The following is a 12,603-nucleotide window of genomic DNA, read 5'->3' as shown; positions in this document are numbered from 1 at the left end:
AAAACTCTCTGTTGAAAAAATTAATTGTGGATATTTTTTCACAATGTATGAATTGTGAAAAAATTTTATTTCCTTAGTGACTTTATTCAAAGAGCAAAAATGTTTAATTTTTATGAAGTTTGATTTCTAAATGTTTTTCTTTTATGATTCTTGCTTTTTGTGTCCATCTAAGGAACCATTGCTTAAGCTAAACTAGCAAAGATTTTTCTAATGTCTTTGTCTAGACATTTTATAGTTTTAGATTTAGTGTTTAGCTCTGCAATCCATTTTGAGTTAATCTTTGTGTTTGTTGAGAGATAAAGGCTGATGTATTTATTTTTTCTATAGGGATAACTAAAAAAAAATCTAATAATGAAATAAATATCCAAATAAATAACCAAAAAAAAATCCTTCCCTCCACTGAATTGCCTTTGCACTTTTATAAACAATAAAATATTTTTTTTCCTGGGATTTCTATTTTGTCACAGTGATTTATAAAGACTGTACTAATTTTAGTATTTGTATCCAAAAAGCATTAAATTTTTGCTAGTTACATGAAGACATAGTATTTCTGTAGGTTCATTTATTTTCTAATGGCTTTGAGTTGTTTGGTGGGCTACTGGAGACATGGATTTAGGAAGCTGCCTTACTCTCAGCTAGCTATCCCTTCCACATGAAATTCAGAATCACTTTAGTATGTTCTGTCAAAAGTCCTGTAATATTATAATTAATAAACAACTTCAGCAATGAGACAGATTTCAGGATCAATACAGAAAAGCCCATTGTATGTCCACACACTGACAATGAACAATCTGAAAATGGAATTAAGAAAACACCACCATTATAAGCAGGAATAAATTTAAACCTAGGAGTGAATTTAACAAAAGAACTATAAGACTTGCACACTGAGAAATACAAAACATTCTCCAAGAAAATTAAAGAATACCTAAATTAATGGAAAGACACTCCATATTCATGGACCAGAAAACTAACATTGTTAGGATGGCAACACTTCAAATAGATCTACAGATTTAACTCAACCTCTGTCAGAATCCTGGCTGGCTTCTTTGTAGAAATTGACAAGTTGATCTCAAAATTCATATGGAATTTCAAGGGACCTCAAATATCCCAAACAATCTTGAAGAAGAACAAAGTTGAAGGACTCACACTTTCTGATTTCAAAACTTACACAAAGCAACACTAACCAACAGTGTGGTACTGGCATTAGATGTATAGATTAATGGAATGGAAGAGTCCAGAAATAAGCCCATCATAATTGTTAATTAATTTTGACAAGGATGTAAAGAACATTCAATGGGAAAAGAATAGTTTTTTCACTAAATTGTGCTAGGACATCAAAATAATGAAATTGGACCCTTACCTCAAATCATAAATGAATATTAACTCAAGTGGATTAATAGAGCTAATTTTTAGACTTAAAACTAAAATATTCTTAGAAGAAAACATAGGGATAACTCTGCATAACCTTGGATTTGGCAATGAAATTTTAGTTGTGACATCAAAAACATGAGTAACAAAGGTAAAATTTAATAAATTGGACCTCATCAAAATTAAAAACTTATAAGCTTCAAAAGCTATCAACAAATTAAAATGACAACCCAGAGAACCGGAGAAGATATTTGCAAGTCATATATCTGAATTGTGTCTAGAATATATAAAGAACTGTTACAACTCAGTGAAAAATCACCCAACTTTTAAGAATGGGCAAATAGTGATAAAAGTTATACAAATGGCAAATAAACAGCTGAAGCTATGCTCAAGATCATTAGTCATTAATTCAAATCACAATGAGATACCACTTCACACCCACTGGAATGGCTAAAATAAAAAAGACAATAACTGTTGGTGAAGATGTGAAGAAATAAGAACACATACGTTGTTGGTGGGAATGTAAAATGATGCAGCTACTTTGGAAAACTGATTGGCAGTTCTTCAAAATGCAAAACATAAAGTTGCCATATAACCCCCAAATTCCAATCCTAGGTATAAACACAAGAGAAACGAAGACATATATCTACACAAAACTTGTACACAAATGTTCATAGCAGCATTATCCATAATAGTCAAAAAGTGGAAACAGCTTCAATGTCACTCAACTGATAAAGGGACAAACAAAACAAGGTACATTCATAAAATGGAATATTATTAGACAATAAAAAAACAGAAGTATTGATACGTTACAACATGGATGCACCCTGAAAACAGTACACCAAGTGAAAGAAGCCAGACACAAAAGACAACATATTATATGAAATGTCCAGATTAGGCAAATCCATCAAATCAGAAAGTAAATTGATAATTGCCTAGATATGGGAGCCGGAGGGAAATGGGGAGTGACTGTTAAAATATACCAGCTTTTTGCTGTTGCTTGTTTTTTTGTAGGTTTTATTTTATTTTATTTTTTTTGGTGTGAAGAAAATGTTTTAAAGTTGATTCAGGTGATGATTTACAACTCTAAATATATTAAAAACCACTGACTTCTATACTTTACATGGGTGAATCATACAGTAGGTGAACGAACAAAAGTTTGTGGGTTTGTTTTTTTTAAGAATGTGGCTTCTTTGGCAATGGTCTTGAAAAATTTCCCCTGTTGCCTGAATAAAATGACATGTAAAATGGTTAAATTGCTATTTTCAAAGGCTGCAGGATTCCTGCATTACTGGAACAAACTCAATAATGGTGGGTTTTTTTAAGACCTTACTTTTTTACAGCATTTTTGAATTCACAGCAAAATTGAGGAGAAGGCACAGAGATATGCACAGCATCCCCTCTTACCAACATCCTCCACTCGAGTGGTACTTATGTTACAATTTATGAAACTACACTGACACGTCATTATCACCTGAGTCCATAGTTTACATTAGGGTTCACTCGATGTTGTACATTCGATGGATTTGGACTAATATATTACATGACATGTATCCATTATTATGGTATCATACAGAGTACTTTCACTGACCTAAAATCCTCTGTGTTCTGCCTATTCATCCTTCCCTCCCTCCCTTACAACTCCTGGCAACCACTGATCTCTTTGTTGTCTCCACAGTTTTGCCTTTTCCAGAATATCATATAGTGAAACCATATGGTATGTAGCCTTTTCAGACTGGCTTTGTTCACTTAGTGATGTGCATTTAAGGTTCCTCTATGTCTTTATAGCTCATTTCTTTTTAGTGCTAAATAATATTCCATTGTCTGGATGGACCACAGTTTATTTACCATTCACCTCCTGAAGTACATCTTGGTTGCTTCCAAGTTTGGGCAATGATGAATAAAGCTGCTATAAACATCCATGTGCAGGTTTTTATGTGGTCATGAGTTTTCATCTCCTTTGAGTAAATACCAAGGAGTGTGATGGTTGGATTGCATTGTAAGATGATGTTTAGTTTTATAGAAACCCTCAAAATCTCTTCCAAAGTGACTGTACCATTTTGCATTCCTACCATCAATGAATGAGAATTCCTGTTGCCCCCCATCCTTGCCGACATTTGGTATTGTCAGTGTTCTAGATTCTGCCCATTCTAAAGGTGTGCAGTGATATCTCATTGTTATTTTAATTTCCCCAATTACATGGGACGTGGAGCATCTTCTCATAGGCTTATTTGCCATCCATAGAACTTCTTCTGTAATTACATATTTTATAATGTACTAAAGGATCCACTCTGCTAACAGTTCATTTACTATTTACTATCTATGTTCATAGGAGAGACTGGCCTATAGTTGCCTCAGCTCTGCCCAAGTTTGGTATCCACATAACAGTAACCCTAGTTTATCCCCCACCCTAACAACAATCAAAATTAGTAGATAGATTTCCATGATTTCTACACTGTGGAACACTTTGAATAGGATAGGAACTAACTGTAAACTTACCTTTCTGGTTTTTCTTTTTTAAAGGGCAGGTGAGGTAAGCAGACAACGAGTGTGAAGAGATTAGAGAGGTATTAGACTATTATTTTATATACAACTCCAATTTTCTAATTCTTCCTAGGCAAATGTCCATAATTCCTATGTTCTAGAAAATTATCCATTTTATCTAACTTTTCATATTGGATGCAAATTTCTTTATAATCTGTAAAATTTCTACTGTATTTTTAATTTCCTTTTTATAATGCATGGGGGAAGGTTGTTTTGCTAGAGGTCTAACTATTGTATTATTCTTTTCAAAACCAAGCCTTTAAATTGGTTAGTAAATTCCTGCAATTTTTGTTTGTTCCTTCTTTCAATAATCTGTACTCTAAACTTTGTTATTTTCTGCTTTCTCTGCTTTTGTTTTCTGGTTCTTTTCCAAGCACTCTCCAATGATTTTCATTCAATAGAGAGCAAAGTGATAAAAGTTCCCATAGGGCTTCCCTGGTGGCGCAGTGGTTGAGAGTCCGCCTGCCGATGCAGGTGACACGGGTTCGTGCCCTGGCCCGGGAAGATACCACATGTCACGGAGCGGCTGGGACCGTGAGCCATGGCCACTGAGCCTGCGCGTCCGGAGCCTGTTGCTCCGCAATGCGAGAGGCCACAGCAGTGAGAGGCCCGCGTACCACCAAAAAAAAAAAAAAAAAAGTTTCCGTAAAATGTCACTTGATCTTACTTAAGGCTACAAATTCCTCCCCGCAAATATGTCTTTACTTTACTCAAGTCTGAATATCTTTGTTCCCAAAGGTAAATTTAAGCCATCTATATTTAGTGACTTTTGATACTTTGACATGTTTCTGCTATTTTACCTATTGTTTCCTACTTAGTAGTCTCTCTCTCCCTCCCTTCCTGCCACGTTTTTCTTCTTCCTTCCCTTCCCCCTCCCCCCTTTCTTCTTCTTCTCCTTCTCCCTCTCTCCCTCTCTCTCTCTCACAATCTCTCTCCCTCTTCTTCCTCCTTCTTTTCCCTTCTTTCTCCTTTTCCTCCTTTAACATGAAGAATTTTTTTTTTATTCCATAACTTCCTTCTACTGCTGATAGGAAAAGCCATCTATTTATCTGTCTTTCACGTTTTTAGTGGTTACTCAGAAGTTGTCTTATGCACAATTAACATAGTTTCCTAGCAGATTCTAAATTTAACTGGAATGTCTTTACTTCTACTACAGCGGTCCCCAGCCTTTTGGAACCAGAGACAAGTTTCGTGGGAGACAATTTTTCCACGGACTGGGGTTGGGGGGTTGGTTCAGGCGGTGATGGGAGCGATGGGGAGAGGCAGATGCAGCTTCACTTGCTCACCGGATGCTCACCTCCTGCTGTGCAGCCTGGTTCCTAACAGGCCGAGGACCAGTACCCGGGGGTTGGGGACCCCTGTTCCACTAAATACAACTGAAATGTTAGCACTTTTCACTTCCTTCTCCCCTCCATCTTCCAAATGCTATTACTTTCCAGAATTTTACTTTCCAGTTGTTATTAGTTATGATAGTCTGGTTATTATTTATATTGCTGACATTTTAGTAATAACAATTGTTATTTTGCCATCAACACTTAGCTTTACCATTGCGTTTTATTAGCTTCTTAAAGTGAGCTTCTGTGCTCATTTTACTCCTATCAGCGGCAGGATTTGATAGAGGGGGCAAAAGATGCAGGACACACCAAGAAGAGAATGCTGCTACAGGAAGAAAGGGGAAATAAAATGGAAAACACGTGAACAAGCATTTCACTTACCTCACAGTTTTGTTTCCACCCCGACCTCACAACAGCCTACAGTTTGCAAAAAACTTGATGAAGGTTTGGATTCGCTGTCATTTATTTCTAAATTCTTACTTTAAAACGGACACAAAGCCATTTTCTGAAACCCTTTCTCCAAATCCATAACATCTTTTTCTGTGATTCTCGACGAATCATAAGAATATAAAAAGGAAAGAAATTTAACATATAAATGTAAGTGATATACTCACCTCCAAAATCTGTTTTAATAGTTGTATTTTGGCTAGTAAGAATCTTGTTATTATAAGATACTTCTGAACTACAAGTATAATTACTTTCGGGCTGAAGGTTGAACTTTTCAAATCTGCCACTTTCATTATATGGAGAAAGGCCATCTAAAAGAAATAAGTATTGCATATGAGTATATGAATACAATATATCACACTTAAATTTCATTTCGGTTTTATATCTATAATTAATATCTATTAGATTGAAAACCTATGCAAATGGTCAAAACAATAAGTAAAAGGACCTGCTATCAGCTATAATGCTGCATGATTTTGCTACACTCAATTTTAAAGAAAACATTAAGACGTAGAACTGAATTTGAGAGTGTCTCTAATTTAGCTGATAAAATGTGGCCTTAGTTCATTGTTCTCTGTTCAGAAATTGAGATTGCACTTGACATAGCCTTTACCTCAAAGATATCTTGTTTAATCATCAGTCTGTCATATGTTTGTCCTTGCTTTCCTCACCCTGCTCGTGTCCGAGCTGAGCACCTTCCCCGTAACATGATGATTATAAGCAGTATCATACTCCATCCTTCGTGTGAGAGTCTGTGTGTCTTTGTTTGTCTGTCTTGCCAAATATGGCCTAGCAGATAGCTTTATGCCAAGGGGGGAGATTTCATCCCAATAAATGCAAATGAAAATAAATTAAAAGTTATTAAATCATTAAAAAGAAATGCTATCTCAATTATTCCCCCTTCCCTGAACTCAAATTCATATTCCTAGAAGCACTTACTATTCTTTCTCTACTTTCATTTTATCTAAGTCTTCTTGTAGTTGTTTATAAATGTTGTTGATGGAGGGCTGACAAAGAAAACTCTTGGAATCACGTGAAATTATGGTTGTTTTCCCTTTCATTCTAAGAGTATGTGTACCATAATTTTTCATAACTCTCTTCTCTGATAATATTTTCAACAATACCTCGTGTATAGCAGTTGCCACGAAAATTCTTATGAATTAACTGATATTGCTATTTCAAACATTATTTTTCAGGTGGAGTGTTTGTCTATTTTGTGAATTTGAGTTGTATAGAGAATACAATGATTTGATTCCAAACATATCATGGACTATGCGTGTGTGTGAGAGAGAGAGAGAGAGAGAGAGAGAGAGAGAGAAAAAGAGAGAATGGAAGAAGGAAGGAAGGAAGAAGAAAGGAAGGAAGGATTAGAGAATATCTAGAAAAACATCCCACTATAGGAAAAAAACTCCTCTGATCAATGTTAAATTCTTACCACATTTAAATTTATATGTTATATTCTTTTTATCACAAGTAAAATTTTTACTGATTTCCCAACGTAAACAAAGAGAAGTATTTGCCTTTTCAGGTTCTACACACTCATTCAGCTGAAAATGTTTACGATCTGTTAAGAAAAAGATACAAAAATAGATGATTAATATTTCATAATGTGTGCCTTATGCTCAATTACAGTCATTGAAATTATATTCATGATACAGAATCTGGCAAGAATTTAGATTACTTTTGAAAAAAGTCTAATAACTCTCAGGGTGTTGAATTTCTTGATTCTTTAGTTTATTCTTTTTTTAACATCACACATATTGGTAGCATTTCAGTTAGAATTTATGCTACTTTAAAAAAATGGAACCCAAGGAAACATCTAGATAAAATTGCATTTTTTGCACATTTTAAAAGATACTCCATTTTGTTTTCTTATTTGTATCTTCAATTTTTCATTTACTCTTTGATTTTTTTCATTGCATGATCATTACACAGAGCATGGGGGCTTCACTCTGGGCAATGTATTGTTTTAAATTGTCATTTTCTGTTTTTAATTGATCATTTATTCCAGTAACATTTAGAGAAAAATGAATAAGTTAAATGGCATTTTTCAAAAACATCAGATATTTAACCTATTTAAATGTTAATAAGTCAATCAATGATCTTGAATTATTAAAAGATGTGAGAGATTCAACAAACTTACATAGTCCCTGAATCCCTTTTAGAAAATGCATTTTGTGAAGGTAGCTTCTCTGAAGTCAGCTTGGTACCTTAGTCTCCTCTTTCCCAGCAGTAGCTTAGGTACTAAAACCATCTTGATCACCTTAACATGACTATAACGCTCCCCTTTTTTTTTTTTTTTTTTGGTGAAAGTACTTTTGTTCTTTCCACAAACATCAAACCTTTGACTTTGTGTTATTCCCCCAAGATATTCTAGACACACTTGTATTTAAAAGGATTTATATACACACACACACACACACACACACACACATATATAATGACTTGAATTCAGTAGCAGAGAAAAAAGAAAACTTGTGAATAACCACTCAGTGGGATAAATTAGATCCAATCGACATGAAGCACTCTGTAAAAGAGGTGTAAGGAGGCAGGTAAGGCTTCTCTGAGGTTACCATTTTCACTGGGTCTGGAGAGCAGAAGTCCACACACTGGCCTCCTGCCGCCATCTTTCCCTCAGCCCTGTTCCCCTGCCTACTAACTCCTGTGACCAGTAGGACACATCACACACAAAACTGCAGTGTTGCTGTAAATGCACGAACAGAAATCAACGGATATTTACCTGGTGGTACCTCTAATAAATATTTAAATGGAGGGTAACATGAAGGATGTGTTATATTGATATTCTTCTTTTCACATTCCTTTAGGCCATGGAGAGGCTCTTCAGACTTAAGAGGGTTACCGTTCTCGTCACTAAGTGTTGCATTATATGTTTCACTCTCATTGTTATAAACGTAGTGCACAGAGATAACTGCATATTTGTCTTCTGAAAGAAAATAAAATAGTGAAGCTTATCTTTTATTTTTCAGATGAATAAACCTCTATTAAATACAAACTCCTTAATGTATATTTTTAAAAATATCCAATCTCCAACAAAATAACCCCAGGAACATAAAAAAGAGAAGGGACAGATCAGTGCCTCCATGTTATTCTTTCGTGATTCCCTTTTCATCACTGTCGCATCAAAGACCTCAGCTTGTGAGTTTGTATTTGGATGATAATTGGATTAATGTCTGTCTTCCTAACCGGACTGTAAATTCCATGAGAGAAAAATCCCATCAATTTTGACCATCGCCATAAATCCAGATCCTTGTGTAAAACCTGTTATCAGAAAGGGCTCAAAAATGGTTGAATTACACAGAAATGAACAACGCATCTGACAAATTTCTTCTTCTTGCTCTACCATTTCCCTTGCTTTCTAAAGTGTAGTATTTGATTATCTCTTTCTCTCGATATGGGGAACATTAATTACTTAGGGAGCAGAGGCCTCGTTATTCCTCTACTTGTGTAAAATTATTGATAACAACTCCTCCTAAGCACTTTCTCTGAGTGTCATCTCACACTCTTCCCTTTATTTAAACAGACTCCATTGACTTGTAAAAATATCTTTTCAACACACATTCACTTATTCACTCATTTTTAGTACCAAAAAATTATGAAGGCTTTATTTTGCTTAAGACACTGCCCCAAGCACTAGGAATACAAATGATCCGCTTTTGGAACTATAGAATCTAACGTGCAGACAGGCACAGGCATGAACTACAGAAAACACCAAAATAAGATGATGCACAAAATAATACAGGGGTAAAGAGGCAGAGAAGTCTGTTCAGATTGCAGGACCAGGAGGGGTCCTCCAGAGAGGTGAGTCAGTTTGCATTTAAAATATGAGCAGGACATAGAAAAATTGATGGGGGAGGGAGGTGGCGGATGAGGATGCATTCCAAGTGTAGAGGAAGAAGAACAGGGGTGAACACAGGGGCAGGAAGAAACATGTTTTAAGAAACTGAGCACTTCCACGTTACTTAAGTGAAAAGTGTAAGGAGGCAACAGTGCAAGAAGAACCTGGTCATCCAGATCATATTCATTAATCAAACATACAAAGGCTGATGTCTGCACTAAATATACGGAGAGCCACTGAAGGTCGGAATTCCAGTGGTGAGATTTAGAAACACATGGAGGGATGAGCCCTGGCCACGAAGAAGGACTCTGCTTCCACTGAGAACAGAGGAAGAAAATGGGAAAAGGATGGATACAAACTGTTCTCAAGCATCTGCTTTGAGCCTAACCCTGGCGAGACAGAGAGACTTTTTCTTCTTGGTGAGCCTTGAAGGTATTATTCACATTTCATATTTATCATTACACAGAATCCTCTCCCAACCGCTAAACAACCTTGCTATCATCCCACTTTACAAATACGCAAACTGAAGTTAAGTGGCACCACCAAGGTTGTTTTGCTAGTAATTATCAATCGTAATCCTCAAAACTAGGTCTGACTGTGACATCAAAGCTTCTTGCCCTGAAGGACCCTAGCTCTTAATAGTTGGCGCTAATTGTTGGTGAGAAATTAGAGCCAGTGAGTTTAGCCTGCTGGGGGGTCTTGAAAGCTTGTAATAAAGAAGGAAATCATTAAAGTGATATATGTTGCCTCTAGGTAGACAAACTTACCACATGATGGCTTATGTGTAGTATTAGGATCTGTAATAGAAAAAAAAGAAAATGCAAATTATTAAAATTTGCAAATTATAAAAATTATTAGAATATCTCTGCTCTAGTCATTCTGAGGAAGGGTGGTTTACAATGTTTCATCTTCATAAATTATAGAATCTACCGAGTTAGGTTTAACAGATAATGCAGAGTTTGCAGTGCCTGTTCCCATGTTTGGATCTCAAAACTTCAAAGGTTGTAAGCCAACAAGCTAGTTCTATAAAACGTTTTCATAAATTCACCCAATAAACACAACTGTGATAATACAATATTAAGACTTTGGGGCACACATCTGATTATGTAATGGTGATGTGGTTGACTATTTACGCAGCCAGAAATATTTTAAAAGTCTTCCTCCCCTTGATTAATCTCAAAATAGGTTTATATAATTATAATCCCTAGAAAGTTCAGTTTACTCCTTTGTTTATTAAAAAAAAATCAGAAAACAGGCAAGGGCTGCTTCATTGTCTGGTTTAACTTTTGTAAGCTCTTTGCCCATATACTAAATCCAGGGTAACACATCATTCCGTCCACCAACTGAGAACTATCTTGTGTGAGCATATGTATTTAACTGAAGAATTGGATGGAAATGGGGTTTGTGGAAGCTAATAGATCTCTGCTAATCTGGTCTTTGAGATGGAGAACTTGCAGGGAGAATAGTGTCCTGGCGGGCTCTGAATGGCTGACCCATTGCAGACTCTACCACCTCCTGGACGTTCGTTCCCTGCATGGAGCCCCCCACCTCCATCTCCACATCCCACGTGTGTGTCTGGGGCTCTGCGATCACTCCTCTGCCACTGACCTCTTGGAACAGAGAGCTCCACTGAGAGAATTGTTCTTTTTCATACCAACACCGAAACCCACTCTTAGAAGTCCTAGTATAGCTGGTCATTTCTACGAGTTTTCATAGAGTACACAACTCTTGGGGGATGCTACGACAATGATGTAAGAGGTTATCACAGTAACACCGGCCCTGATCTCATCGGCTGTTGCACTGCAGAAACTGATCTGTGTTTTGGACCAACTGCCCTTCCACAGCCCTCAGGATTAGAACACTCAATTGAACTTCTCGAAGAAAGAGCCCAGGGTGGAGTCAACGGAAGACCCTTCAATGAGCATGTCCAAAGCACATGGTGGTGGTGTGACTGCATGACTGGGGGTCAGGTTGTCACCTGTTGTTGTGAGATCAGTTGTAGAGATAATACCTTTTGCAGAGGTCGGAGAGGATGGTGTAGTGGACGCATTGAACTTATCTGCAAGGAAATGAACAGAGGGTCACGGTTAATGAGTTTGTCATATCGAGGGTCGAGGGGAAAACTCTTTAGCAAAGATGATTTCTTAACTGAATCTTTGCTAGAGGCTTCCTCCTCGTTTGAATTGACACTTGCTTGTTTTTAAAATAAGAAAGTGAGTCAAAGATTTGTCTACACGTGGCCGTTTAAGATGACTAAGAGTGCAAACAATTGGAACTAGACATTGTATACGTTGAGAAGAAACTATTCATTCCTTAGTATAATTCTGACGTGTGCAGTCTCCCTCAAACTACCTCTCATCCTGTTACAGCTATCCTTATTTTAATTACTAACAAGGATACCTGTTACCCTTTTGTACTATTCAGTTCATACCAGACTTTTTACATATTCCGTCTTCCTATCAATCCTATGAAATGAGTATTATTATACCCATTTTTACAGAAAGAAAAATTGACACACAGAAACTCTAAGTAACTTGTCCTAAAGTCAGCTAGAAAGTTGAAGAGGCTGTATTTGATCTCAGGGCTATAGGACATTAAAGTTTGTTATCTTTCTTCTTCACCATGAACTTTTATAATATAAATAATAAAATTAAATATGCCCATAGAAAGCTTACTGGTAAGGCTTTTTTTTTTTTTCCTAATTTAGTATCACTGTGTGAAAATTTGTAAAACAGCAAACCCACAGTCATATTTGGTGTGAAATAAAAGAGCCACAAGTTGAAAACTGTCAAGTTTTCAAGTTTCCATTTCATCATCCAGAACCTAAAACACCTAGAGCATCACGGTCAAACCTGAGGCATTGTCTTGGGTGGTCGAGTTGGAGATGTGTGCAGGTGAGGCAGCAGGACTGCTGTGTGCAGGGCTGAGAGTGGTTACTGGTGGGAAAGTTGTGTCTGCAGGCAAGCTGCTCGGTGCAGTCCTCTCTCCTGGAGCCCCTGTAATCACAAAGGCCATCAGCCTTCCTGCCCTGCAAGGGCAGAGGCCACACAGCCC

General features: G+C 36.7%; 1 protein-coding gene across 3 annotated transcripts in view; it reads right to left on the bottom strand.

Moving 5' to 3' along the window:
- PTPRC (protein tyrosine phosphatase receptor type C) overlaps positions 1-12,603 on the bottom strand; it is a 123,376-nt gene that overhangs the window by 46,772 nt on the left and 64,001 nt on the right. For 2 of the 3 annotated variants that reach the window (XM_012539088.3, XM_012539089.3), the window contains 6 exons: positions 12,402-12,545; positions 11,561-11,608; positions 10,317-10,346; positions 8,434-8,637; positions 7,129-7,257; positions 5,861-6,004 (listed from right to left, as the gene is read on the bottom strand). In XM_012539088.3, the coding sequence (XP_012394542.1) occupies positions 5,861-6,004; positions 7,129-7,257; positions 8,434-8,637; positions 10,317-10,346; positions 11,561-11,608; positions 12,402-12,545 (699 nt within the window). The remainder of the gene's footprint in view (positions 1-5,860; positions 6,005-7,128; positions 7,258-8,433; positions 8,638-10,316; positions 10,347-11,560; positions 11,609-12,401; positions 12,546-12,603) is intronic. The other variant, XM_012539090.3, reaches the window with a different exon arrangement.

Source organism: Orcinus orca, chromosome 1 (assembly GCF_937001465.1).
Source record: "Orcinus orca chromosome 1, mOrcOrc1.1, whole genome shotgun sequence".
Taxonomy (NCBI): domain Eukaryota; kingdom Metazoa; phylum Chordata; class Mammalia; order Artiodactyla; family Delphinidae; genus Orcinus; species Orcinus orca.
Note: the sequence above shows the minus strand (reverse complement) of the source record. Positions and strands in the feature narration are given on the sequence as shown.